At 60.9% G+C, this 27,584-nt stretch overlaps 2 protein-coding genes across 4 annotated transcripts in view; both read right to left on the reverse strand.

Moving 5' to 3' along the window:
• The window catches only part of ARHGAP23 (Rho GTPase activating protein 23), a 30,081-nt gene extending 22,269 nt beyond the window's left edge, over positions 1–7,812 (reverse strand). Inside the window, exon 1 of one of the 3 annotated variants that reach the window (XM_065856131.2) lies at positions 7,670–7,812. In XM_065856131.2, coding sequence (XP_065712203.2) covers positions 7,670–7,678 — 9 coding nt within the window. In that variant the 5' untranslated portion in view covers positions 7,679–7,812. Of the gene's footprint in view, positions 1–2,717; positions 2,980–5,994; positions 6,146–7,669 lie in introns of those variants that run through there. The other 2 variants (XM_065856130.2, XM_065856128.2) reach the window with 2 other exon arrangements.
• A 2,495-nt stretch (positions 7,813–10,307) lies between these two features.
• Positions 10,308–26,972, reverse strand: SOCS7 (suppressor of cytokine signaling 7). Its single transcript, XM_071818031.1, is given in 12 exon segments — positions 10,308–14,169; positions 14,655–14,812; positions 15,118–15,253; positions 16,856–16,984; positions 18,877–19,045; positions 19,410–19,540; positions 21,910–22,005; positions 22,433–22,537; positions 23,541–23,605; positions 26,040–26,220; positions 26,223–26,299; positions 26,301–26,972. Coding segments are annotated over 11 exon segments (1,806 nt in total). The 5' UTR covers positions 26,897–26,972; the 3' UTR covers positions 10,308–14,169; positions 14,655–14,691.
• Between the last annotated feature and the right edge of the window lie 612 nt (positions 26,973–27,584).

Consider the following 27,584-nt stretch of genomic DNA (forward strand, 5'->3'; position numbering starts at 1 on the left):
CCACAATAGCGCGATTGTCCCCCAGAGCCACCGCGCTCCGTCCCACCCGCCCTGGAGTGCCCCACGCGCTCAGCCCATCAAGGCACCCACTGTTGCCACCGGGGTGGCTGGGGGGGCCTGGGGGTGCTACCCATGGGGGGCTCCCAGAACCCCAATATTCTCCCATCTGGGAAATCAATCTGCTCCGGGCACTGGGGACCCCCCAGCACAGCCCAAACCTGTTGGGGACGTGGCGATCGCCACCACGGCGGCGGCACCGACCGCGACGCCGCGGGTCTTGCGACACGCAGCCGCGTCGGCGGAGGCCGGAGAAGGCAATTAAGGGAAGAACTTAATGAAATCCTGGGGATAAGCAGCTGCGGCAAAGGAGTCAACCGCTCCGGGTGCTTCGAGCCAGCGCCGTGGCCAGGAGGCTGGCGGCAAGTTTAAAGCCCGGTTTAAAGCAGGTTTTGGGCCGGGTTTTCGGGAGCGGGCGGCAGGCGCAGCTCGCACGGCCGGCCCCGCCGCTCGCGGCCCAGAGGCAGCCAGGTCGATATTTTCCAACTTGAGAGCTTAAAATAGGTCATGTATCTCCATTCCTTTTTAAAATCAGGTCTTGCCGCCTGCCGAAGACAAACTTGGTTTATTAATGGGACAGCACCGACTTGAAACCTAATCTTGTTGGGGTTTTTTTTCCCCATTTAATGAGAATAAAAGGCCGTCCCCAGGGCTCGGTGGCTTCCAAGCACACCCCCCCGTCCCAGTGTGTTTTCTCCCTGCAAGTGGCTCCGTGTGAACTGAGGACAGTCCCCAGCTGGTGGCTCCAAGTGCCCTGGGACCCCTCACCAGGGGTACACAAGCCACCCCCACCTCCCACCCCAAACAGAGACGAGTCACCAGATGTCCCCTCCCCCAGAGACCACGGTCCCCAAGCCCTAAATAACACCCGGTGGCGGCTCCTTGGCAGATGACGGTGACCAGGCAGCACTGGTGTGGGGGTCGGGACACATCACCCAGCAGTGTCACCCCCATCGGCACCAGCGGCGGGTGCCAGAGCCACGGCGCGTGACTCATGGCAAGGTTAAAACCTTGGTGGCGATGGGGACGGGGGCCTTGGCGTGGTTGGGGAGCCGCAGCTCCCGAAAGGCGCGCGGTGGCCAGCGGGACCGGCGTGGTGCGGCACCGCGTGCCCCAGCGCGCCGCGCTCCGCGCTTGCGAGGCAGGATTGCGGCAGCGAGCACAGGCTTTTCCTGTCTTTCAAGTTCAGGGTTCAGAAAGAAAGAACAAAAAGAAAAGGCATGAAGAGGCTCAGTTTGCCAAGCAGAGCTGGTAAATAGGGATGGAGGCAGCAGCCACGTGGGGACCAGGGCAGTGGCCACCGGCCAAAGGGTTGGGGATGGTGGGGCACGGCCCCTGCCACGCAGCCCCAGGGCGGCCGGCGGGCGGGATTTCTGCTTACACGGCACAAAATCCTCGCTGGAGGATTGCGAAGCGTCTTCCTCACCACCGTCCTCCCCGGGGGAGGCAGTGGGGGTTAAACAAACCCTCCCGAGTCCCCCAATGCCACATATCACCCAGTAAACGGGGCAAAGCCCCCAAATCAATGTGCTTCCCACCAGAAGAGCACGTTCCACCCCAAAACGCAAGAGATCTCGAGAGGCTTAAACCCCCCCCTCCAAAAATCCGAGCCCCAGCGCTCGGCGGTACAGAGTAAGCATTGAGGAATCTGAAGAGAAACCATGATTAATGCTCAGCCGCTGGGACGAGCAGCACTCCTCATATCTGAACCATTTCGCACACCCCAATTAATCCTTTGAGGCCGGTTATTAGCCCCATGGCCGGGCTGGGGAAGCTGAGTTCAAATAACCAGGAACTGAGGAACAGAGGCCGAATTCAGCTCTGGGGCGAGGACGTGCAACCTCTGCTCAAATTAGCCGGCGCTGTGCCAGCCCGACACCGCGGCCCACGTCCCCACCCCAGCGTGTCCCCTGCCACCGGATCCCAGCCCCAGGTCCCCCAGCACCATCCCCACCCCAGGCATTTGCCGGGATTTGGCACAAAATGGGCAGGAAATGAGGTTTTAGGCTGGGCACCGCGCCGCTCCCAGGGGAGATGGGAATCGCCCCAGTAGCTCCAGTTCGGCACGGTTGGGCGACGCCGATGCCCATGGCACGGGAGCAGCATCCGCAGCGTGGTGCTGCAAATACCCGCGCTGCTTCGAGGCCAAGGGGCCAGACGTGACCTCGAGGGTCTATGGGGACACTGAGGGGACATTGCCCGGTGCCGGGAGCTGGTAGACCTGGCACAGCTGGAGCCACGAACCCAGCCAGGAGTTTCGGAGGAAACCGGCGTGGGCGTCCGCGGGTCTGGTTCTGGAGAAGGGGAAGCCCAGCTCCAGTGTTGGATCCAGGCACCTCAGCCCCACTGCGCTGCCACCATGTCACCCTGGCTGGGCACCGGGGACGAACCGTCGCAGCCAGCACTGCTCGTGACACACAGGGGACGGCCGGACCCCTCCGTCCCCGCTGTCCCCAAGCCCAGGGTGTCAGATCTGTCCTGGTCCCGGGTTGCCCGTGGTTTCCTCCGGCATTGCCCAGCACCCTGCCAGACCGCGGTACCACTGCCAGTACCCCCAGTCCCCGTTCCCAGCACCCCCAGTATCTCCCAGTCCTCCCAGTCCCTACTCCCCCGAGCCCACCACCTCCCCAGTCCACCCAGTATCCCCCAGTGCTGCTCACCGCGGGGGCGGACGGCGGGATCCCGACCAGGCAGAAGGCGATCCCATTCATCGGGGCGCGGCGACCGGGCTCGGCTCGGTCCGGCCCGGCTTAGCAAAGCTCGGCTCAGCAGGGCGCGGTTCAGCTCAGCGCGGCTTAGCTCGGATCACCCTAATAAGGCGCGGCCCGGTGCGGTTGGGCCCGGCCCGGCCCCGCACGGTCCGGTCCGGCTGGGCTCGGCTCCGTTGGGCTCGGCTCTGGCTGGGCCGGTCCCGGTCGCGGCTCCGCCTCCTCCGGGACCCGCGGCGGCGGGCGGGGGCGGGAGCGGGCGGGGCCGGGAACGGCCCGCCCCGGCGGGAGGGACCGCGGGGCTGCGCGGCCGGGCCGGCACCGGGATGAGCAGAGCGGGGACAACCGGGCACCGGCATTGGCAGGGGACAGCCAGGGACAGGGATGGGACACACAGGGACCGGGACATCCCAAAACCAGGACAGGGATGGGAATGGGACACCCAGGAACCAGGACAGGGACATCCCAAAAACAGGACGGGGATGGACAGGGGACATCCAGGGACCAGCACAGGAACATCTCGAAACCAGAACAGGGATGGGGATGGGACATCCAGGAACCAAGATAGGGATGGGACATCCAGGGATGAGTAGGGGACACCCAGCGATCAGGACAGGGGTGGACAGGAGATGTTCAGGACAGGATAAGCCAGGACAGAAGGACATGGACCAGGGGCCGAACTGGCCAGGACACACACAGAGGGAGTGGGCGGTGGGACCACAGGACAGGGACAGCCGGACAGGGACCGGCAGGGCGAGCCAAGGCCAGGCGATGCGGGAGGAGGAGTGCGGAAGGACAAACGGACAGGAAATGCCAGGACAGGGGGACAGAAGTGACGGGGACTGGCATGGGCAGACACGGGGGACGGAAACACCCGGGTTGGGGCTGATGGACGGACAAAGGCTGAGACAGACCCACAGGGAAAGGAAACAGCGAAGACAGGAAACAGCAGGACAGACGGACGGAGCCTGATCTGGCGGACATAGGGACAGGGACAGCTGGACAGGGCCCGGCTCAGGCCGCGTGGCCCACAGAAGATCATCCTGAAGCTGTTGTTAAGCAACCGCTGCTTAAATTAACTCCCACACCTGAGTTTTGGGGTACAAATGGCACCTCGAAGGTGCCTCGGTGACACCAGACGGCTGCGACACCACAGCACCAGCCCCGAGTCACCACGGCACAGCCAGGACCCGGTGCCAGCCCTGGGGTGGTGGGGACAACACCGGAGGGGAAACGGAGCCACATGTGATGGGAAAGTGAGAAGAGGCACAGGAAACCCAGGAGGAATGACGGCCACAGCCCGCGGGGACGCGCGGACACAGGGTGGGGAGGACAGACGGACACAGTGGGGCTGGGGTTTGGCGCAGGGCTGAGCACAGCGGGGCACCAGAGGACAGAGGGACGGTCTCCTTGTCTCCCACCGCTGCACCCTGAGGTGGCTCCTATGCTGCTGGTGGGTGTCACCGTCCCCATGCCGGTCGCCAGCGGGGATGCAGCTCCATGCGCCGGGTGATGGACCCTGGTGGGATGATGCTGGGGATGCACAACAACCTCCTGCTTGACACCCAGCACAGCTTGGGCTCCTGCCAAAGGCTCCTGTACATCCACGCGATGCCCCTGCACCCCATATCGGCCCTGATTCCCCCCTCCCCAAGCAGCCGTTTCCACGCCGGCACCCCCGGGTTTTGCTGGCGCTGCCCCAGGGGTGCCAGCCCACGCCACACAGCCCCGGCCGCCGAGCACAAGTTTTCCTCGACACAATTAAGAAAGTCTGTGTCAACAACGACTTCCTCCAGGCGCCCGGAGAAACCTCAGCACCACCAGAAAGAAAATAAATGACCCAACCATCAGCCGCCAAAGCACCGGGAACTTGGGGCTGGAGAGGGGCCACGGGGCCTGATCCTGCCCATGGGCACATCCCAGCCGGCTGGTGGCACCCACGGTGTCACCCACCCTCTGCATGCTTCGCGTACAGCCAGACACACGGACACAGGCGGACGGGACAGGCGGTTGTCCCAGGATGCTGAAACAGCCGCCTTGGGGTGTGCGATGGGGGGATGTCGTGCTGTGGAAACGCGTGGGCGCCAGCACCTGCGGGAGCGCTGCCACCACCGCTGTCCCCTGCGCTGGGAACCGTCCCAGCAGCTGGAGGGAACAAACAGTCGGATGTGAGTGACGGGACGTTTCCTCCCCGCGAGGGCGCAGCCGGACGCCCGCACCCCGTCTCCGTCCACCCACGCTCAACACCCTGCGGCGGGTCCCCTTGTCCCCAACCCCACTCCTCAGTGTCCCCAAGGACCGTGGTGCCACCATGCACCCAGCAAGCCGATGCTCCCTCTCTCCTCCCAGCCTCTTTGTCTCCCCCAGCCCCACCCCAGCACCAAGACCCCCCAGGACACCCAGATCCTCATACCCATGCCAAAGAGGGGACGGCACACGCCACCTCGCAGGGTGTCCCCGAGCCCAAAGCTGCCGTCACTGCTCGCCCCACACCCCATTCCATAACCAGCCACCCAAAAATCACCTGCTGCCAATGCAGCCGCCTCCCTCCTGCCCATCCTGCCCGGCCGAGCACAGCGGGTCCATCGCACCTCAATTCCCCCCCTGCCCAAACCCCGGCAGTTGAAGACGTGGAGCTGGGGGAGCACAAGCCCCCCCCGAGCTGCCGCTCCCTGCGGAGCCGCTTCCACGGCGCAGACAAAGGGAGCGAGGGGGGAATCCTGCCCGGGCGAAAGGTTTTAACCTAATCCTGCGGATTAAAATTAAGAAAAACCAAGGCAGGGTGGAGCAGCGGGGCTGGCGTGGCCGGAGGGCAGCGGTGCTGGGGCAGGACACGGTGGCAGCACCGCTCGGCCACAGCGGGGCTGGGGACAGACACAGCCGGCGTTGGGTGTCCCCATCAGGGCGGGGGTCTCACGCAGACTCTGCTCACCATGGCACAGGCAGAGAAACGGGTGCACACCCTGGTGCTCAGCACATTCCTGGTGCTCAGCACCCTCCCGGCCGAGAGCTCCGCTCCCCCCTCAGCAGCTACGGTGGCACGAAGCCATTTTGAGCCGGCGAGACGAGAGGGTGATGGCCCCCACCCCTCCTTCCCCTGCTCGCCGTGGGTCTGCCGGGGATAAACAAGAGCAAGGCCACGGGCATCTGCGATGGGATCGGCGAGGAAACGCGGCGGTGAGGCAGAGCAAAGCAGGGCAGCACGGCGGGGGGGCCGGCGCAGACTTACATGCTCATCCCCCATCAGGGAGCGGCTGAAATCCTGCTGGGAACTGGGGCGTCCTGGGGACCCCTCGCTCCGAGCATCCGCGACCCATTGCGGTGGGAGGGCAGCCCCGCCGCCCGCTCCTGCCCGTCCTGCCCGGTGCCGGCAGGGACGCGCCAACCTGCTGCCGCTCACGGCCTCCGGATCACCCCGGCTCCTCCAGCGGCATCGCTGCCAATCAGGGCGGCGGGGAAGGCGTGAGGGCTGCTCGGAGCTCCTCTGCATTGCAGCTGGATGTGTGCGAGGGGTTTTTCCAGCTCTGAGCCACGACACGCAGCATCCTCCCCGGGCGCCCACAGCCCCGCTGCCTGCTGCTGCCTATAGGCAGCAGCAGGCAGCGGGGCTGTGGGCGCCCGGGGAGGATGCTGCAGCAGTAATGGGGACGTTGACACAGCACGTGCAGCCCCCACGGTGGCTTTCGCCACTCTGGTGGAGGTCCCGGGGGTCCGGTGGGGCTGGCGAAGGCACCAACGCGTTCTCACCCACGCTGCACACCCGCTTGCGCTCTTCCTTGGGTTGGGTCGGGGGGGTTCGCAAGCACGCGGCCCCCAACGTGCCACAAAAGCTCGCTGCGTGCTGGGGACGTGTTGTGCCCAAAGCGATGGCTCTGCCCCGGTTCCCAGCACAGCCCCAGATCTGTCCCCAAGTGGGGGGCACACACAAGGCATTAAGTCCTGCACTCGGATCTGGGCTGAGCCAGAAGGATGGAGCTGGCGGGGGGGGAACATGAGGCAGAGCCCAAGGGGCACTGAGGCTGCGGGAAAGGAGCTGGACCCTCGGTGCACAGCGGTCTGGGGGTGAGATGCTCAGCCGGGGAATAACCCCCCAGCCCAGGGACTGTTGTCCATGTGGAGCCACAGTATGAGGGGGACCGAGAGCACCCACGGCCCCGAGTGGGCACATCATGACACAGGAGCCAGGACGGCTTCTGGGGGTGCTGGCTGGGGGATAACAGGACCAGGAAAAAAAGACTGATGGATACAGCCTCATCCAAGCCCCCCCGAGCTTCTTCCACACCCCACGGCAGCTCCAGCCTCTCTGCCGAGCAGAAACCCCTTCCCCAAATCCTGCTGCTCGCAGCAGGTGGGGCGAGACACCTCGGTCTGCGATGGAAACCTGTGGCAGAGCAGGGACTGTCCCCTCCCGGCCACCTGTCCCCTCCACATTGGGTGAGGGGACAGAAACTGTCCCTGTAGCAGGGGGAGCACCCACAGGTGCCCATGCACACACCACAGCCTGTGGGAGCACTGGGGTCAGTGGGGCTGGGATGGGACACAGGTGACCATAGTGGGCTCAGCCCCCAGGGGTGCACGTCCCAGCAGCAGACAAGTGTCGCTGGGGTCCTGGGTGAAGCCAACGGGTGCTGCTGGGGGTCCCAGTTTGGTGATCTGGTGGCAGCTGGGAGGCGATGCTGGGGTGGGGAAGCAGGTGGGTGGTAGGAGGGGGACAGCAGGGCAGCAGGTGGGGAGCGCAGGATGGCAGGTGGGGTCCCCCAGCAGCAGGTGGGGGGATAACCGGGGGGTCCCAGTACGAGGCGCTCCCCGCCCTCAGACCCCAGCCCGGCGCCGAACCCCGTGGCTGCTGGACCCGACCCGTCCCCGCTGCGGTGGCCCCGGTCCCCCGTCCCGGCCGCTCCTACCTGCTCCATGGGGCCGCTCAGGGCGCCGGTGCGGCGGGCGGACCGCGGGCCATGGGCCGGTCCCGATGCCGGTGGCGGAGCCGGCGCGCCCCGGTGCGGCCCCGCTGCTGCTGCCGCCGCCTCTCGCCGCCGCCGCCCACGCCCGGCGCCGCCCGGCGCATCCCGGGAGCGGCGTCATGTGAGCGGCGGCGGCGGGAGGGGGCAACGCCCAGCCCCACCCGGGGCTCCGCCACCGCCCGCCCCCTGCCCGGTCCCCCCGACAGCCCGACCCCCCTCCCTGCGTCCCTCCATCCCTCCCTGCATCCCCCCTCCATTCCTCCCTCATCCATCCCTCCACGGCAGCCCTGCATCCTGCCTCCCACCTTCCCTCACACCCCTTTACACTCCTCATCCTCCTTCTTTCCCTCCATCCAGCCTTCCTTCCACTCCTCCCCACCCTTCATCCATCCATCCATCCATCCATCCTCCCATCCCTCCATTCACCCTTCTTTCCATCCACCCATCCATCCCTCCATCCATCCTTCTTTCCATCCACCCATCCTCCCATTCATCCTCCCATCCCTCCATCCATCCATCCCTCCATTCATCCTTCTTTCCATCCACCCATCCATCCCTCCATCCCTCCATCCATCCCTCCATCCATCCATCCATCCATCCCTCCCTCCATCCATCCATCCCTCCATTCATCCTTCTTTCCATCCATCCATCCATCCATCCATCCATCCATCCATCCATCCACCCATCCATCCTTCCTCCATCTTCACAACCATTCCCACTGACCCTTTCTTTCTCCTCCCCACTCACACACCCTCCATCCATCCAGCTCCATCCATGCTCCTTTCCCTTCATCTCCTCCTCACCCCCCATCCTCCTTCCACCCATCCACTCGTGCAGTCCCCATCTCCCGGGGGTCCCCAGGGGCTGCCGATGTGCCACGGGTGCCAGGGCTGGTGGCTGTGCCCAGGGTTGTGGTGACACCGTCTGAGTGGCACTGGCTGTCTGCAAGCGGCGGGTTCGTGGCCCCTGGCCCCGCCGGTGGCATTTCCCAGCGTGGCGGCCAAACCCTCCAGCCTGGGTAAATATTAGCTCGGAGGCAGCGCTGGTGCCAGGCCTGGGGACCTGCTGGGGACACTGCCAGCACCCTGCGGGACTTGGCCAGCAGCACCCGTCCCCACGCTGGGCATTGGCTCCCTTGGTCCCCCTTGCACGGTCTCATTCTGTGCCTCAGTTTCCCTTGCACGGCCCCACGCTCTGCCTCAGTTTCCCTTGAGTGCTCCCGCAACGCATTGGGGTGAGTGAGGATGAGGAGGAGCAGAGCACCCACCCCATCCCCGCGACACAGCCAAGCCGGTGCCACACTGGGGGGGACGGGGTGACCTGTCCCACATCTCCGGGTCAATCCGGCCTCATGGTTCGGGCAGGGCTGGCACAGGAGGGGTCAGGGTGCAGGAGCAGCGACACCCCAACTGGCTTTTGTCAGGCTCAGACCCGGCACAGTGTGGGCAGGGGACCCCCCAGACCCCCCCCGCCTGGCGCTGGGCACCCATGGGGGTTGGGGAGGGGTCCCCAAAGGGGTCCCCGCGCTGCAGCAGCGCCCCAGGGGTTGGGGGGGGAGCTGAGCAGGGAGCGGGTGGGAAGAAAGCGGCTTTTGTCTGGGGGCTCCGAACCTCGCCGTGGGGGGGGGCGCGGGGGAAATTCGCTGTTTTCTGATGCTAATGAGCTGTTAAAAATAAAGCACAGCGCAGCGCAGCCATGTTGGGGCTTTTCCAGGGCGGTTCGGAGGCGGCGGACAAAGGGGCTTTATGGGGCTGGGGGGGGGACAGGGGGGTTGTCCCAGCCCTGCGGGTCCCCATGGCCCTGGGGCACCCCCCGTGCAGGGCGAGTCCCGGGGTGCAGCGGTTCCCAACGGGGCGAACCCCAAATCCTGCCCGCGGGGCTCGTGATGTGGGGGGGCGGGCGGTGGCATTTTGGCTCCAGCCCCCGGGGATCGGAGCAGCCAAGAAACAAAATTCCCCAGGAGGCCCCCCCTCCCGCCCCGATGTCGGATCCCCCGTCTGGTCCCGTCAAAGGGCCCTTTGTCCCCACGCAGAGCCCTGGCCGGGGGAACTGTCCCCATGGCTGTGACACTGCGGCACAGAGGGGGGCAAAGGCGGTGGGGAAGGCAAAGGCTGGGAGGGGGCAAAGGCCGGGGGGGGGGCAAAGTGGGGGGGGAAGGGGGCGCAAAGGTTGGGGGGGAAGCAGAAGTGTGGGGGGAGAACAGGGCTCCCCAGCCCCCCCATACCCCAACACCCCCTTGCTGCCTCACACCCAGTGATAGAGGAGGATGAGGAGGGGGGGATGAAGCCCCCCCATTCACACGCAGCAGCCATGGCGGGGGGGCTGCACACCCCCCATCTCAGCCCCATTCTGTCACCTCGCAGCCTTTGATCTGCCAAACTCAGGGGTGTTCAAAGCGGTTTGATAGAGGGTGGGGATGTAGGGACGTGGGTCCCGTGCCCCCCGGGGGGCGATGAGGGGAAGTTGGGGGGCAGGAGCTGGACCAGCACATCTCCACACACCCCCCATGGGGATGCAAGTGAGGACCCTGGGAGGGGGTAAATCAGTGACCCAGGACTCCAAATGAAACACAGCACAGAGAACAATTTCCAACGATTTTATTCTTTCAAACCCTCGCTCTCTTCCCTTCCCACCCCCTCAGCCGAAAAGAAAAATGAACCAAAACGACGCTAGAAATGAGTTACAAACACAGGAGTCACTTAAAAAAAACCCCAAACCAAACCAAAATACCCCAAAGAAACCCCAAAATGTGGGAACTTCACGCCAGCTTCCCCCACAGGACCTGCAGCAGGTACGGACGGCTCACACGAGAGGCCAAACATGCCTATTAATACAATATATACAGACAAACCCACAGGTACAACCAGGCCCCCCCCCCCAGCCCCCAAAATAACCAAACACACCCAAAAGTGCATTTGTCGTGTTTATATCAAAAAAACCACATCTTTTTTTCTTCTGAAAGATTGGCCTGCAAGTCTGCTTTGTTTTTCTTTTTTTTACCATTTAGTAACTTTTAATATAGTTTATGAAAATAAATTATACAGCGACTATTTTAATAAATAAAGCACACACAAAAAATTAAAAAAAAAAAAAAGTAAAATTAAGCAAAAGCTGCGTTTTTACCAAAGGGTGGTTGGAGAGTCCTTGGCGCTCATCGGCTGCCCAAATCTGCTCCTTTTCAGTCATTTCCTCCCCAAAACGCTCCCCGATGAGGGTTCAGCCCCAAGCGTCACCTGCAGCCCCCACCTGGGTCCCCGCACAGGCACAACGACACAAATCCCTGTGAAAAACCTTGGTTTTGGGTTTAAAAAGGGGCCAGATACCTAACCAGCACTTCCCACCCAAACCAAGGGTGAGAAGCCACAGGGTGTTGCCAACCAGGTCGGACCCATCCAGCTGAAAAAGGCGCTTTATTCCACGCTTTGGTAGTTTTCATGGCCCGTTTCATCGCTCACCCGTCTCCGGTGGACGGAGGGGGACGGTGACAACCTCTGCAGAATTCAAGGTTGGACAAAGGATGCTGTGAATCAGCAGGATGAGAGCACCCTCCAGAACCAAGCTCCGAACCCACACGCGGCAGCAATCCCGCCCGACCGGGGATGGGGGTCCATGGGCAGGAATGGATGGAGCCGCCCGCACCCACAAAAACCATCGTCCCCCCCAGCAGGGACCCCTCTGCTCACACCCAAACCCCAAACTGAGCTCTGGACCTTTTCCATATTCAAAGAGCAGCTCAGATCCTTCAGCTGAGGAGCATCTGCCATGGGGACACACACCAAGGTGACACATCAGTGTCCCAGCAGCCCAACACCGCTTATCCTCCATCATTCCAGCTACTGTAGATGGATCCCAACTGTCAGGGGCTGTCCCCACAAAGAACAGGGTTCAGATTAACAGAAATCCTACATTCTCCCCAAAATCAGCCTGTTGGAGGTGTGGAATTCAAGTATCGCCCCTTAAGTCTGGCTACTGCTTCAAGGGGTCTGAACACAGCAGAGCTGCCCCGTGCACCACCACGGGGAGTGTGGGGACACAGGGAGCCATTGGGGACACAGGGAGCTCCCCAGGTGACACAGGGGTGCAGGACAGCAGCATGGCACAAGGTTGTGTGTTTCAAGCCCCACATGGGCAGGATGGACCCTGCACCCTTCCCAGTGAGCACCAGTTTCCCCAGTTCAGCTGCTCTCCATTCCCAAAGCAGCCAGCGCCGTCTCCATCCCAGGCCGGGGAAGGGGGACATAGGGGCTTCTCCGTGGCTTTTTTAAGAGACTGGCAGCTCATCACCCATCACCCCAGCCCAGACCATCACGTTCTTGTCTCCGGGGTCTCTTTTTGGAGAGAAGCTTTGCAGGACACACACAAACACCATTTATCACGGGCACGGAGCTGGACACTTCAGGTATCAGCCCAGGATTTGCGCTCAGGACGGTTTTTTCCTTTTCAGTCCAAGGATAAGTTGGAAGATTCAAATCTCCAGCACAGGGAGGAGCAGCAGGGCCGTGTGTGCGGGTGTTCGAGCTTCACCTGCACAAGCACAGATGCTTTTCCCCTCCCCTGACATTCGCTGTGCGTTTCAATCAAAGCAGTCGCGTTAATTCGCGGGCTCTGCCGTAACTCGGGGTGAGCTGCAGGTTTACAGCTGGGGGACAAACGCTGGTCCCCAAACAGAGGGGACACAGGGGCTGGAGACCACATCAACCCCAGTTCCCCCAGGGTCAGGATATGCTGGTTTTGGGGCAGCATCGCCCCGACAACGCAATGCAAAGTCAGTAGTGAGTTGTGTCCCATGAGGTATTTCTACAGGTTTTGAAGCTTAGTTATTAGTTTCATCTGGAAGTCAAATCCTTTTTAAAAACAACGTACTTTGTTTTGTCCAAGACCAAAACAGAGACCAGAGGTGACGGTGAAGAAAGGGGGGTGGGATTCTTAGCACCCCTCGCAGCGATGCTTGGCGGGGACGGACAATCTGAATGTTTCCAGGCTGCTTTAAAACCCACACAATGGTGTCGAATTCAAGGACATAAATCATCATTCTGCAGGGCAAGACCCAAGTCCCAGCAGCTCCTGAGGGTGTGGATCTGGGATCCGGAGACCTGGAGTGCATGGCACCACGTCTTCAGACCACGTATGGCACCATGTTTTCGGATGGAGTGAGAGCACAGGGACGCCCACTTGTTCAAACCCAGGAAGAAAAGGTGCTTTTCCAGGCTTCTCAGCATCACTTCAGGCCAACTTTAAGCTCAGTGGAGTGGATGGAACAGAAAGCCGGGATTTGAAGGTGCAGGGGGGTCTTGCAGCCAGTGCCAAACCCAGAAACACAAGAGCCACCGACCTCTCTTGGTTCGGCAATTTCTGAGCTGCTGCGGTTCTGTGGAGGGGGGGAAGCAGCAAGCAGGCTCATGCGGATCAGCTGCTGCTCCAGAAGGACCCTCAGTCATCTGCTTCTTGCTCCAAGACACCCGGAGATGACTCGATGCCCCAGTGGCTCCTGCTCAGCATCCTCCACCGCTCAACAGAAGCCACTCGATTCACTCACAGCTTTGGGAGGTGGCCAGAGAAAGGCTGAGAGTGCAAACCCCACGGCTCTGAGAGATGGAGATCGCTGCAGCAAGTACCTTCAGCCCACGGGTGCAGCAGCAGCTTCAGGATCCCCTTCCACTTGTCGGTGGGTTCCACGAAATCTTCCAGTGTTCGCAGAGGCAGCAGCACCAACCGTTCCCTTCAGCAGAAGGCTCCAGGACATCCAAACGGCTCACACGCTCCTCCTTTCTTAGGCTCAGCTTAAAAGCACATAGGAGCGTTCTGCAAAGCTCAGCTGCACAAAACCAGGTCCGGTTCTCTCCTCCCAAATCCTAGAATGCTGGGGAGCTGTGCAGCTGTTCGGAGCTGCGTGATCCCCAGGGGTTAATTCTATGGAGCTGCAGGTGATTCTGGCTCAGTCGGTCCCTGAGCAGCAATCCAGGTCCGTCCCAGCTCTCCAGCTCCGTCCCAGCTCAGCGAGGGCCAAAGATCAGTCTTGCCATCCCTCCTGGAGCAGATGATCTTCCCCGAGAGTCCCCTCCTCTATCTCTCCCCGCCTTGAAGTTTCCAAGGGAGGATAAAAAACATAAAATTCAGCCGATCATAACACAGTTAATTCTCATGCTGAAAACAAAACAAAACATCAAAAATAATAATAATTAAAAAAAAGCTTTCAAAAAAATCGTAAATAGTGCCGTGACATTCTTTGTTCCGCGGGAGCCCGCGAGCGGGGCGCAGCGTCGCTGAGACTCCGCTTGCCGCTGGGAGCCGCGGCTCTCGCTCCCGCTCTGCTGCGCTTCTGGGGAGCCCGGAGCCCCCTTCTCTGTACAACGGAGCTCAGGAGCGGCACCGCAGGAACAGCTTCGCCGGGGCGCGTCTCCTCCTGGCACAGCGGGCACGGGATGGTGACAAAGCAGCTCCTGCTGGGAGGAGAGAGGGATCAGCCTGCTGATCAGGCTGCGGTTGGTTGGGCACGAGAGCGAGCACGGGCTGGCGTGGGCACCGATACACAAGAGAAAATAGTAGAATCATAGAATCATTTTGGGTGGAAAAGCCCCTCAAGACTGAGTCCAACCATAACCCACCCCTGGCACTGCCCCATGTCCCTGAGAACCTCATGTCCGTCTGTCCAGCCCTCCAGGGATGGTGACTCCAGCACTGCCCTGGGCAGCCTGTTCCAATGCCCCACAGCCCTTTGGGGGAGAAATTGTTCCCCACATCCAACCTCAACCTCCCCTGGTGCAACCTGGGGCTGTCTCCTGAAAGCCTCAGTCCCCTCCCCAAGGCTGGGCAATGGTAAAAGGCCATAGAGCGAATCTCCCGAGCTGCTTTGGGTGGGTTTTGTGTTTTCTTTGCAATCAGAGCGATTCACGTTTGACGGGATGGGACTGGGGACACACGCACGTACCATCAGGGACAGCCTCAAGATGGGTGAGTTGGACTCGCTACGTGGAGGCTTCGGTGTCCTGCTTCTGTCTGGAGATGAGCTGAGCCTCCTTCAGCGACAGGTACACCTCCTCCTGCGGGTCGTAGTAGTAGAACTTGCGGATGTAGGAGATCAGGGGCCTGGGGAATGGACAAGAAGCTTTAACCCCGAGCCACAACCACCCCAGCCTCGAAGGACAACCCGAACCCCCAGCGCTGTCACCTCCAAAACAGGAGCTGTACCCCAAGGCGACGGCGCAAGGAGGTGACACCTCATTCCTGAGCTGGTTGCCGCCCCCACATGCATCCTTACACACCCCAGGACGTTTAACTTGCTGTCCCAAGGCTGAAAAAGCCACCTCGTCCCTCCCAGAGCCCTCATTGCAGATCCAGACACTTCTCCAGGTAGAAACCAGAGGGACTTGTCCCCTGTCCCCAGGACTCACTTGGGCAGTGGTAGCTCGGGGATGTGATCGATCCGGACCAGCTGCCGGATCCGAAAGCGGCAAAGGTGCTGAAGGGATTTGACGTTGCTGAACCTGGAGACGGGATACAGGAGCTGGACAGGCGTTGGAGGGAGACCTTGGCGAAACAACAAAACGCAATATTGGAGATAAGCGTTGTATCAGAAACCGATTCGGAAAGGAAAAGGCGGCTCTGGGGAAGCAGAGCTCTTGGTGAGGCTGAGAACAACAGATCCCCCAGGAGCTCAGTGCTTTGGGTCGCTTGGGACTGGGGAGCCAAACTTTCCAGGGGTGACACCCCTTTGGCTGCAAAATACCCCCAATAACAGCTCTGATGTGAAGGGCTGGCTGCAGAACAGCAGAGCCTGGGACACCACGAGCTCCTTTTTATCTCTTCATATTGAGAAGTATCAGGGTTTCAAAAGGATGCAGAAGAAAAGCCGAAGCAGCAGACGGGCAGCACGACCAGCACATCGGCTTCGCTCTGCACAACCCTCCGGGCAGCTCTAGCGAGGCGCCCAAAACCCGGGGGATTGGGTCAGCTCAAGCTGTGCTAAAATCGCTCATTCTTGGGTGATGAGGTCAGGCACAAAGGTGGAGGCGGTGGCGGCTTCGCTCCAACCAGCTCCCCACGCAGCAAACAGCCTGGGAGCGAGCAGCGTCCGTCCGTCCGTCCATCCATCTCCCCAAACCTCCTCCTTCCCCAAAGCATTGAGCCCACAGAACCAAACGGTCAACAGGAGCCCCAGGAAGGATCTCCAGGAGCCAGGATCATGCACAGCACAAGGTTTTCTCTGTCTTTGCAGGATTCAAAGCTCGTTACACTCTCACCCCCTCCTGCTGGCTCATCCGAGGGCAACAGAGTGCAAGGAGAAAAGGGAGAGCTCTTCATACTGAGAGGGTCTCAAACTGCTCGAGGTAGCTTGGGAAGCTGCAAGGCGGCTTTTGAGAGAGCAAAGAACAGCCGTCAATTGAAGGCTGGATTCTTCCCCCACTTCTCATTCTCCTCCCAAAAAGGAATGAGCCTCATGAGCCTCCAGTAGCGCAGCCAGCAATGAGGAGCTGGAAACAGCTCCCTCCCCGAGCAGCCGTTCGGCCGGAGAACGGCACCAACGGGCACAGCGGGGATCCCAAAGGTTCCCCCAGTAGAGATCAGACTTTGCTTCCCATGGATCGCAGCCCTAAGAAGCATCCGAGGCTGCTCCCGGATGGAGATGCAGGAGCCAGCAGCACGGGGGGACCAGGCAGCGAGGGACCCTCAGGAAGGGCACAGCGCTGATTGGGGGGGATATTTCATTTTTGGATGATATTTTTCTAGAGCAAGTCATTTCTACAGTATTAGGTTAAAGTACCAATGTTTGGTAATGCTTGAGCTCAATGATCTTAAAGGTCTTTTCCAACCCAAATGATTCAGATTTGCCTGGATTTCTAAGCCTTATCCCTAAGGGGAAGAGATCTCAGGACCAGGAAGGTAAAGTATCTTTAAGCCAAAAGGATTTTTGGAAGGTACCTGGCAAAACCAGCCTTCCATCCCTCTCCTCCCCAAAGCACAGGCACATTACGAGTGAGCGCTGCAGTTATCAGCGCCGTCTGCAGCAGAGGGCAACACTGAGAAGCCAGCGGGTAGGGATGCAGCCCGAAGCCACGTGAACCGGCTCTGTAGGACAGACGGACAGACAGACCGATGGCCGATCACACAGCAAAACACCCCCAGACTCACCCGGAACCCTGGAGCGCAGGAAGTAAAGAAACTTCCCATTCTTGGAGTGCATGATGGCCCTCTTGATGAACTCCACCACCGACTGGCACCGGTCCTCAAACTTGGGGTGGCACCACAGGCTGAAGGTCCCTTCCGAGAGAACAGAAACCGTTTCGTGTTACAGCGGCAAGAGGAGACCTTTAGAGTCCTCTTCTGCCAGCCCCGCTTACCTCAGCACAGGTGCAGCTCCATGTTCTCATCAGCTGCTTCAAACACCTTAATTCAAATTACTGCCAACTTAGAACCAGGGTCAGGACACCCCAACACAGCCCCCCCCATGCTGCCACCTGACACCGCGGGTGCTCTGAGCTCCAGTGCCAAACCATGAAACCGGAGCTGGGCAACCCGGGGTAAACAGCCCTCAAACCCATTTACTGATCTTAAACTGGGTTAAGTTTAAGCCTCAAGTCAGACCAGCCTCATTGTCTCTTTGTGCTGCGACAGATGCTCCCTCCCTGCACCAAAACGCAGTTGTTTGTCCCCTGAATCATGTGCGACACCCCTGATCTGCTCCAGCTCCACGATCCTCCCCACAGCTCGGCTTTACTGGGAAATGATGGCTCTTATCTCTCCCACACTGGGAGCGATGAGCTGGGTTTGCACCTGCTAGACATCAGCGAGCACAAAACTAATTAATTATTGGGAATCTCGGATTCAATGAGCCCTTAGAAGGGGCCAGTAGGTGCAAAGGACAAGGCACAAACACCAGCCTCCCTTAAAACACAAAGATGTTCTGGTTTCTTCCTCCCATCCACCTGGAAGCTGAGGGTCAAGGGTCCTCTCACCGTTCCCAGCCTCCCCATTTGTCACCTCCATGGGTTTATCAAAGCGCTGGGCTCTGCAGTTTTCCATGGTGCTGCAGTGCACTCAGCACAGGGCACCTGGGGGTGCACAGAGCTGCTCACACACAATGGCTCTGCACCCCGAAAAACTGAGCCCCAGTGCGGTGCCATCATCCATGGAGACAGAGAACTCGGGGACACCTGGCTCAGGAGGCTCCCAGACCAAATCCCAGCCCCAAAACCCAAGAAACTATCAGCAAAAGAAGTTTGTTCCAAAGCTCAATGATGAAGAAGCATCCCCCATACAAGTGACCTCCTCCAGCTGCAAGAGCTCCTTGGAATTTCCATAAGGATGGGGTGATGAAAATCCCTCCTAATTACACAACAGGCAGGGAGGGGGAACTGGCTCTAGACGGGTTGTAATTAACGCTGGGGTATCTTCTCATCAGAGGGCTCAGGAGCAGATGTGCTGCAGAGTTTTGCTACCAGAACTGGGAGAAAACACCAGCAGCACCCCTGGGGCAAGGGCACAAAGGTGGAAAAGCAGAACTTTGCTCCAAAGGGCTGCAAACCTCACGTTTCCTCAGGTTGGCCAAGAAGCCTCTGAAGCATCATTTGCAGGCATGTTTAATTACAAGGCTCTACGGGCAGCTGGTATTAAAGCTCGCCCGCTGGTTCCAGGGCAGCTCTTCCCCCATGCATTGAGCCTCTGGGGTGTTTTACCCGGCTCAGAGCAGAAACCACACGTGAAGAAGCAGAAGCAGCGCGTGGGCGAGGTGAGAAGCAGGAGGACGAAAAGGCACAAACGGGGTGCCAAGAGTTCTCAGAATTAAACCTCCGCCTGGGACCAAGCACGGCCGGTAGCGCTGCTGAGCATCTCTGGGGCCGGGGGGAGCAAATCGAGGGGGGGAACCATGACAGCAAGAGATCATTTCTCATTTTACAGTGACAAAAGCTTCATTTTGGGAAGCACCAATGGCTACGGATGACAGCTCTTGCTTGTACATCGCATCTCGGAATCCCAAAAACCATCATCAGTTTCAAGCCAGACCTTTCCACCAGAGCAGAGTCTTTGATGCCCCAAAGCAAAGTCTGAGGAAAGGTGCAGGAAACCCCTCTATTCCCCAATATCTCAGAGTGCCCGGTGCACCGGTTTGAGCCACAGAGCTCAGACCGGTGCCCAGGGAGCGCGGCTCTCACCTCTGTAGTGCTCCATGCGGGTGTGGTGGGTGATGCCCTGCGACCGAAAGCTCAAGCTCAGGATGTACCGGGGGTCCGAGCTGTCTCGCACCAGGAAGGACCCATCCGGCTTCCCCTTCAGCTTCATCTCGGCGTCCTCCCAGTTCATGGGTCCCCAGTACCACCCGCACTGGGAACACACACAGGCGGAACATCAGCGAGTGCTGTTAGTCCCCTTTAAATGCCAAAATAGAAGCGTCTGGTTGTATCCGCCCTGGAGGGTGGATGGTTGGGGCTTGTCGCTCCTGGATGAGAGCGCAGCACATTCCTCACCACCCAGAAGTGGCAAAGGAACAGAGGTGATATGACACCCCTTTCAAAATGCTTCTCCAGACTCAAAGACCTCCCTGGGAGAAAGGCAGGAGGATTTTTGTCAGTCCTGTCCTAACCTGATGATCATAAATCTGTGAAAGAGCTGATCAGCCCCCAAAATCACAGCCTAGACCTGCAGTTTGGCCCTTCTGGCTGCTGCCACCACCCCAAGTCCCCATTACCTTCTCCAGCTCTCGCAAACTGGCTGCAAAGCTGCTGGAGTCTGGGCGGTAGAGCGGGCACTGCAGGTGCGGGATGGGCTGGCCGGGGGGCCCCTCTGTCCCCCGCAGAGGGACAATCCGCGGGAAGGCGTCTGCAGGGGAGACACAGCCCTGGTCACCATCACCGTGGGGAAAGAGGAGGGGGAAAAGAGGAGGAGGAGGAAGGAGGGGGGGGAAAAGAGGAGGAGGAGGAAGGAGGGGGGGGAAAAGAGGAGGAGGAGGAAGGAGGGGGGGGGAAAAGAGGAGGAGGAGGAAGGAGGGGGGGGGAAAAGAGGAGGAGGAGGAAGGAGGGGGGGGGAAAAGAGGAGGAGGAGGAAGGAGGGGGGGGAAAAGAGGAGGAGGAGGAAGGAGGGGGGGGGAAAAGAGGAGGAGGAGGAAGGAGGGGGGGGGAAAAGAGGAGGAGGAGGAAGGAGGGGGGGGGAAAAGAGGAGGAGGAGGAAGGAGGGGGGGGAAAAGAGGAGGAGGAGGAAGGAGGGGGGGGGAAAAGAGGAGGAGGAGGAAGGAGGGGGGGGGAAAAGAGGAGGAGGAGGAAGGAGGGGGGGGGAAAAGAGGAGGAGGAGGAAGGAGGGGGGGGGAAAAGAGGAGGAGGAGGAAGGAGGGGGGGGGAAAAGAGGAGGAGGAGGAAGGAGGGGGGGGGAAAAGAGGAGGAGGAGGAAGGAGGGGGGGGGAAAAGAGGAGGAGGAGGAAGGAGGGGGGGGGAAAAGAGGAGGAGGAGGAAGGAGGGGGGGGGAAAAGAGGAGGAGGAGGAAGGAGGGGGGGGGAAAAGAGGAGGAGGAGGAAGGAGGGGGGGGGAAAAGAGGAGGAGGAGGAAGGAGGGGGGGGGAAAAGAGGAGGAGGAGGAAGGAGGGGGGGGGAAAAGAGGAGGAGGAGGAAGGAGGGGGGGGGAAAAGAGGAGGAGGAGGAAGGAGGGGGGGGGAAAAGAGGAGGAGGAGGAAGGAGGGGGGGGGAAAAGAGGAGGAGGAGGAAGGAGGGGGGGGGAAAAGAGGAGGAGGAGGAAGGAGGGGGGGGAAAAGAGGAGGAGGAGGAAGGAGGGGGGGGAAAAGAGGAGGAGGAGGAAGGAGGGGGGGGAAAAGAGGAGGAGGAGGAAGGAGGGGGGGGAAAAGAGGAGGAGGAGGAAGGAGGGGGGGGAAAAGAGGAGGAGGAGGAAGGAGGGGGGGGAAAAGAGGAGGAGGAGGAAGGAGGGGGGGAAAAAGAGGAGGAGGAGGAAGGAGGGGGGGGAAAAGAGGAGGAGGAGGAAGGAGGGGGGGGAAAAGAGGAGGAGGAGGAAGGAGGGGGGGGAAAAGAGGAGGAGGAGGAAGGAGGGGGGGGAAAAGAGGAGGAGGAGGAAGGAGGGGGGGGAAAAGAGGAGGAGGAGGAAGGAGGGGGGGGAAAAGAGGAGGAGGAGGAAGGAGGGGGGGGAAAGAGGAGGAGGAGGAAGGAGGGGGGGGGAAAGAGGAGGAGGAGGAAGGAGGGGGGGGAAAAGAGGAGGAGGAGGAAGGAGGGGGGGGAAAAGAGGAGGAGGAGGAAGGGGGGGGGGGAAAAGAGGAGGAGGAGGAAGGAGGGGGGGAAAAGAGGAGGAGGAGGAAGGAGGGGGGGGAAAAGAGGAGGAGGAGGAAGGAGGGGGGGGAAGAGGAGGAGGAGGAAGGAGGGGGGGGAAAAGAGGAGGAGGAGGAAGGAGGGGGGGGAAAAGAGGAGGAGGAGGAAGGAGGGGGGGGAAAAGAGGAGGAGGAGGAAGGAGGGGGGGGGAAAAGAGGAGGAGGAGGAAGGGGGGGGGGAAAGAGGAGGAGGAGGAAGGAGGGGGGGGAAAGAGGAGGAGGAGGAAGGAGGGGGGGGAAAAGAGGAGGAGGAGGAAGGAGGGGGGGAAAAGAGGAGGAGGAGGAAGGAGGGGGGGGAAAAGAGGAGGAGGAGGAAGGAGGGGGGGGAAAAGAGGAGGAGGAGGAAGGAGGGGGGGGAAAAGAGGAGGAGGAGGAAGGAGGGGGGGGAAAAGAGGAGGAGGAGGAAGGAGGGGGGGGAAAAGAGGAGGAGGAGGAAGGAGGGGGGGGAAAAGAGGAGGAGGAGGAAGGAGGGGGGGGAAAAGAGGAGGAGGAGGAAGGAGGGGGGGGGAAAGAGGAGGAGGAGGAAGGAGGGGGGGAAAGAGGAGGAGGAGGAAGGAGGGGGGGAAAGAGGAGGAGGAGGAAGGAGGGGGGGAAAGAGGAGGAGGAGGAAGGAGGGGGGGAAAGAGGAGGAGGAAGGAGGGGGGGAAAAGAGGAGGAGGAAGGAGGGGGGGAAAAGAGGAGGAGGAAGGAGGGGGGGAAGAGAGGAGGAGGAAGGGCAAGGTGCAACCTGGTGCAACAAGGAGCTTCAGCAAAACTCCTGTAGGCAACAAGAGTCGCATCAGCGGCACCGCTGCTGTTAGAGCAGCCTTAAAGCTTATTGAAATAAAACCCCCAAAGCCCAGAAGGCCAAAGAGGAGAGGCAGAGCCTTGCTGCTGCAGGGGCTGACCTGGGGCGTGCGGCGGGGGCGGCGGCGGCAGAGGGAAGGACTGCAGGGACGAGCCCATGGGAGCCACCAGCACGGGCAGCGTCCCGCTGATGTCGTCTAGGAGAGAGCAGAGGCGAGAGACGGTCAGAGAAACAGGAACGCGAGCGAGTTCCGCAACACCCAGCGCCCCAAACACCCCCAGCAAAGCGGTGCTGCTTGGAGCAGTGAGGATGGAGACCCCCCCCCAGTCCAACTAGTTTGGGTTGGTGGGACATTCAAACTGCCCCAGTGCCACCCCTGCCATGAGCAAGGACATCGTCACCAGCTCAGGTTGCTCAGAGCCCCGTCCAGCCTGGCCTGGGATGTCTCCAGGGATGGTTCATCCACCACCTCTCTGGGAACCTGGGCCAGGCTCTCACCACCCTCAGGGACAACAATTCCTTCCCCACGTCCAGCCTGACCCTCCCCTCTTATTTTCCGGGCAGAGGGGCAGTTCCTGCACTCCCGGGGGGATTCGGGGTGGGGATGCCCTGTGGGACGGTACCCAAGAGGCTGAGGCTCCTCCGTGGCGGCGGTGGCGGCGTCGGGGGGTGGGGGGAGCTCAGTCCGCGCTGCGAGATGTCCACGTCCACCAGCGACACCGTCTCACCTGCGGGGCCGTGGGACAAACCGTGAGCTCCCCTGGGGCCAGGGGGACGAGCTCTTGAGCTGTTTATAAATCAGTTTGATGCTCTGTAAGGTTTGGGAAATGGTTTCATGGGTCTGCACGGCACCCACTGGCACCAGACCCTGGTAACACCCCTGTTAACGCCAGCCTGAGTTTGCCAACAAATACTGTTGCTGATCAAACAGAAATATCTTTCAACCTGAAGAGCACAAGGGTACCAACTCCTAAAATCAATAAGAGGGAGCTGGACAGGCTTTTACTTTAAATAACTGGAATTCAGCGGAGCTGAGAGGCTTTGGGTGCAGGATGCTGCTTGGGAAAATAATGACACAAACTAAGATGCCTAACTTAAAACCAGAGAAGCTGAAAATCAGCCTAAAAGCACAGGAAGACAAATGAAGCCGTCAAATCAAGGGAGCTCTGCACCATCAACGGCAGCAAGAGGCTTCCAGCTCGACTCACCCGCTTTTCCAACACACCTATCGCCACAAAAATCACATTTTGCCTCCTTTGCCCTGCAAAAAGACCCTCAATATGAAGTTATTTTGGATCTGACCCTCATAACAAGCCACGTAAAGCCCCACGCAGCTGAACAGGACTCGCTTGTGACCTGAAATTCCTCCTCACGCAAGTCGTGAGCCGGGATTCTCCCAAGAAAACCCCAAGGGCTGCTACAAACCAGCAACTTCACCCCCCAGAAAGGGGAAGGTCCGAAACCAGCGGGACACAGGGAAACAGGGCAAACACGCAGGAGAAGGTGGTTTTCCCCAAAAGAGGTTTCGGTTCCCATTGCTGTCACGCAACGGAGCCGCTGGTGTGAGGCTGGTGTGGGACATGGGGTCTGAGCCCCCCAAACCCCAGGAGGGCAGCACCGAACCGCATTTGCTACTAATACTATACAATATAATATGTACTAATCTATATGTTATTGCCACGTGCTGCTCTTTTCGCAGCAGAACGCCCTGTAAACCTTTCCAAGCCTTACCTGTGAAGAGGGGGCTGAAGACAACCGGGGAAAAGGCACTTTGAGTTCTTGTCAGTCTGTGTTTCCTATAGGGAATAAGAAAAACATCTTTAGTAGAGATAGGGAGAAAAACACCCCTTGATCTTCTCAAACCAGGAGAACCTTCGTCATCCTTCACGGAGCCTGAGCTGGCTCAGTTCTGCGTTTATTCCCCTCCTAGAGCAGCGCTTGGGCTTAAGTAGGGCAGCCAAGCTGTAAAGCTGGGTCTCCGTCCTGCTACTAAGCAAATCTCTAACTAGGTAATTAATAAAGCCTTTGGAAAGCAAAACCCTGAGCCAGGACAGTAACCAGAGCCCAGGAGCCGTTTCACAATGGATGTCACGAGATTTCTGGGGACCAGGCATTGCCAAATACCCCAACAAACAGGTCGGGTCCTCGCGCTGCTCTGAGGACACCGCGTCCCACAGGGGCACAAAACGCAGGGGAAGGGCAGAAGAGCCGAACCCGAAGTCATTGACATGGGTTTTATACAGATCCATCCCCAGAAAACGCTGGTAAACCGAGGCACAGAGTCCAGCACCCCCAGGACTCAGATCCACGGTCAAGGTGAGACAAGAAACACGTCCCTGGTGCCAGAAACTCATCCTGATGTACAAAACCTCATTAAAACGTTGGGAAGTGTTTTCATTTTAAGCCTCTTGCACCTCTTGAAGGTTGGATTGCTCTCCCCCAAAGGAGGACAATTCACCAATTATCGGCCACACACGAACACACCAAAAAAATTACACTTTGGACTAATATCAACTAATCTTATAGTAACAGCTCTGTTCCACCCACTAGGCCAGACGGGAAGAAGCGTCGCTGGCATTTTGCAGTTACCAAAACAGCTACGTTTTATGCCAGCGTTTTACAGCCATGGATTTCTGAGATTTCTCAGAATGTCTCACAGGGCGAGAGCAAGAAACGATCCACATGGACCAAATCCTCCACTTCCCAGCTTGCTCGCCACCAAAACCACGTTCCCAATACTCCCCCTCCTGCCCTCCGGTTGTGCAGTCACCTCCAAATGATGCCAAAACCCCACGGAGAAGTAATTAGGTGTGAGGAGTAATTAGGTGTGAGCGGTACCCGAACGCTGCTGCATCAGGAAAGAAAAGCAGTGTCTTCTGAGGCTGAATATTCACTTCCCAGCAAGCCCAGCTTAGCTAAGCCAGGTCTAAGGTGCTCATGAGAGCATGGGCATCACACCAACCCAAACCACTTGTCTTCAGTGATGAGAGCGGGGACAGCAAGGACCGTCTGTCCTGTCACTGTCTGTCCCATCACCACCTACCAACCCTGCACCCCTTATCCTAAAAAAGCCCTGTTCAGATAATCCAGCCCATGTCAGCGAGGGGAGATTCCCGGAACTGGAAGCCACAGGACCTGCTGCATCTCAGAAACCATCCCTTGCTTCAAAGAAGGGGGAATTTTGGCCTTGGTTGCTTTTTGGGCCACATCCAGCGCTGTGGGTCACGCCTGATCCAAGGTCAGCATCTTCACGGTCAAGCTGGAGAAACATTCCTGCTCAACCATCAACAGGTCTGCAGCCGCAGCGAGGAGGCAACGTGTCCCAAAAGCCTGACGTGAGGTTAATTAGCCCCGCAGGGAGAGTGTTGTAACGCTCGGAGTCCGTGCAATTATTTAAAGGTGCTCCCGGGGTGGCTGCGCAGAGCCCGGGCAGGCTCTCCCGGCCTTCTCCACCAGGAATCTCGGTTCTGCTGCTGGAAACGCCACAGAAAGAGGGTTCTGGAGCGCAGGAGGCCCATCCGAACCGGAGGCTGGGGTACGGAGCAGCCCTTCACCCTCCCCGGCTCATGTCAACAGCTCGTGCCTTCTCCTGAAGCACCAGGCTGGAGTTGACACAGCGGGGCTGAGGAACAGGGGGTGCAGGGTCCCACACCAAGAGGTCGCAGGATTTGTCCCTCTGGCCACATCCAGCCAGGGAGCACTCGAGGGCAGCAGGAGGGCACAGCCCCCACAGCAGCACCCGCCGAGGCGGGAGCCCAAATGTGACACTTGTGACCCACAGGAAATGGTTCTGCAAGACGGTGAGAGGAAACACCAGTCCCTTGGGTCCCAGCGCGGTGTCACCAGCTGCCAGGACGCATCGCTTCCTCGCTCGGCCGGTGCGCTTGGCATCCTGGGGCTCCAAGTAGCTCCTGTTCCCGGACATTTTCCTGGCACCTCCTTTGGGGACACAGGGCCAGAGCAGCATGTTCCTCCTCCACCTGCTTTGGCAGCTGCTCAGAAGAGGCCGGAGCCCAGTTCGGAGCCGATGGGCAGCCGCAGTGCCTGTCTGTGGGATGGCACCTGTGCCACCAGCCAGGTGTCCCGGTACTGGTGGCTCTTCTCCCCCGGCAGCGCGGGTCACACCGTTACACCATCCCCAACGCCAACGCCAAGGTCCCCCAGCTGCTCCCCACAGCCCCAAACCTCCCCCAAAGCACGGAGCAGCCCCCGCGGCCGGTCCCCCCGTACCTGCCCGGCTCCTGCTCCCGGCCGCGGGCCCCGCACACGTCGGTCAGGCTCCCGGCCGAGGCGGGCAGGTCCCCGCCGCGCCGGCCCTCGCTGCCGCCGTCCCCGGTGGCCGAGCCGCCGCTGCAGCTCTTGGTGCGGAACAGGCGGCTGAGGCGGATCTTCAAGGAGCCCTTCCTGCCGCCGGGACCGGCTCCCCCGGGGGCGGCGGGGGGCGGCGCGGCGGGGCCGGCGGCTCCTCTCCCGGCGGCGCGGGCGGCTGCGCGCCCGGGGGATCCCGGTTCCTCCTCGGAGCAGCTCCCGGCCTCGTCGGGCTCCAGCGCCTCCAGCACCAGCAGCGCGTCGCTGGTCTCCTCGGCGGCGGGCCCGGTGGGGGGCGGCGGGCCCAGGCACGGGCAAGGGGGCCCCGCCGGTGCCTTCGCTCCCAGCCCGGGTGGCCGCAGCCCCAGCGCCGCCAGCTGCAGCTCCAGCCCGCCCGGCGGGGCCGCTCCCCAGCGCGCCGCGGCTTTGGGCTCCAGGGCGCAACGGTGCCGCGGGCACAGCAGCTCCGCGCCGCCGCCGCCGCCCGCCGGGCCTGGGCTCCCGCCTCCCACCGCCGGGCCGCCCTCCTCGCCGGGCCGGCCCTCCGCCGCGTTGCGGAACACCATCAGCTGCGGCGGAGGCCGCGGGGAGCGCAGCGCCCCGCCGCCCGGTAGCGCCGGCAGCCGCCCGGGGCCCAGCGGCCCCGCCGCGCCGGTAACGGCGCCGCCCGCCGCGCCCGCCTCCGGCCCGGCCCCATAGCCCAGCAGGCGGCTGAGCACCCGGTAGGAGGCGGCGGCGGCCGCTGCCGCCTCCCCGTCGCGCAGCTCGGCGCGCTGCATGGCTACGGCCGCCGCATGGCTCCCGGCACCGGGACGGGCCGCCGCCGCCACCGCTCCCTCCTCCTGCGCGGCGACGGCGGCGCCGCCACGCCCCCGCACTTCCGCCGCAAGTCACGCCCCTTTCCCATAGCCACGCCTCACCGGCCACTGTGGCCACGCCCAGGGATGAGGCCACGCCTCCTCGGGCCCCCCTCCACGTGGAGCGCGGCCGCGGGGACACCGGGGACATCGGGGACACCGGGGACACGGGCACCCACCGGGACACCGGCGGCGGGGACGGCGGGGACACGGCTGGCTGGGCGGCTGGGGCAGCGGGGGTGTCCAGGGCGCCTGGAGGTGCAGCCCCGACCGCGACTCACGGGACTCTCCCCGCCTCGGGGGACAGTGGGGAGTGGCGGGCACGGGTGTCCGGCACCTGCGTGTCGCCAACCCGGCACAGCTCTTGCATGGGTCTTGCACAGCTCTTGCACGGTTCTTGCACAACTCCTGCACTGTTCTTGCACAGTTCTTGCATGGTTTTTGCACAGCTCTTGCACGGTTCTTGCACAGCTCTGCACAGCTCTTGCACGGTTCTTGCACAGCTCTTGCACAGCTCTGCACAGCTCTTGCACGGTTCTTGCACAGCTCTTGCACAGCTCTTGCACGGTTCTTGCACAGCTCTTGCAGGCAGCACGCTGCACCATCGCTT

This window comes from Patagioenas fasciata, chromosome 22 (assembly GCF_037038585.1).
Source record: "Patagioenas fasciata isolate bPatFas1 chromosome 22, bPatFas1.hap1, whole genome shotgun sequence".
NCBI classification, from domain to species: domain Eukaryota; kingdom Metazoa; phylum Chordata; class Aves; order Columbiformes; family Columbidae; genus Patagioenas; species Patagioenas fasciata.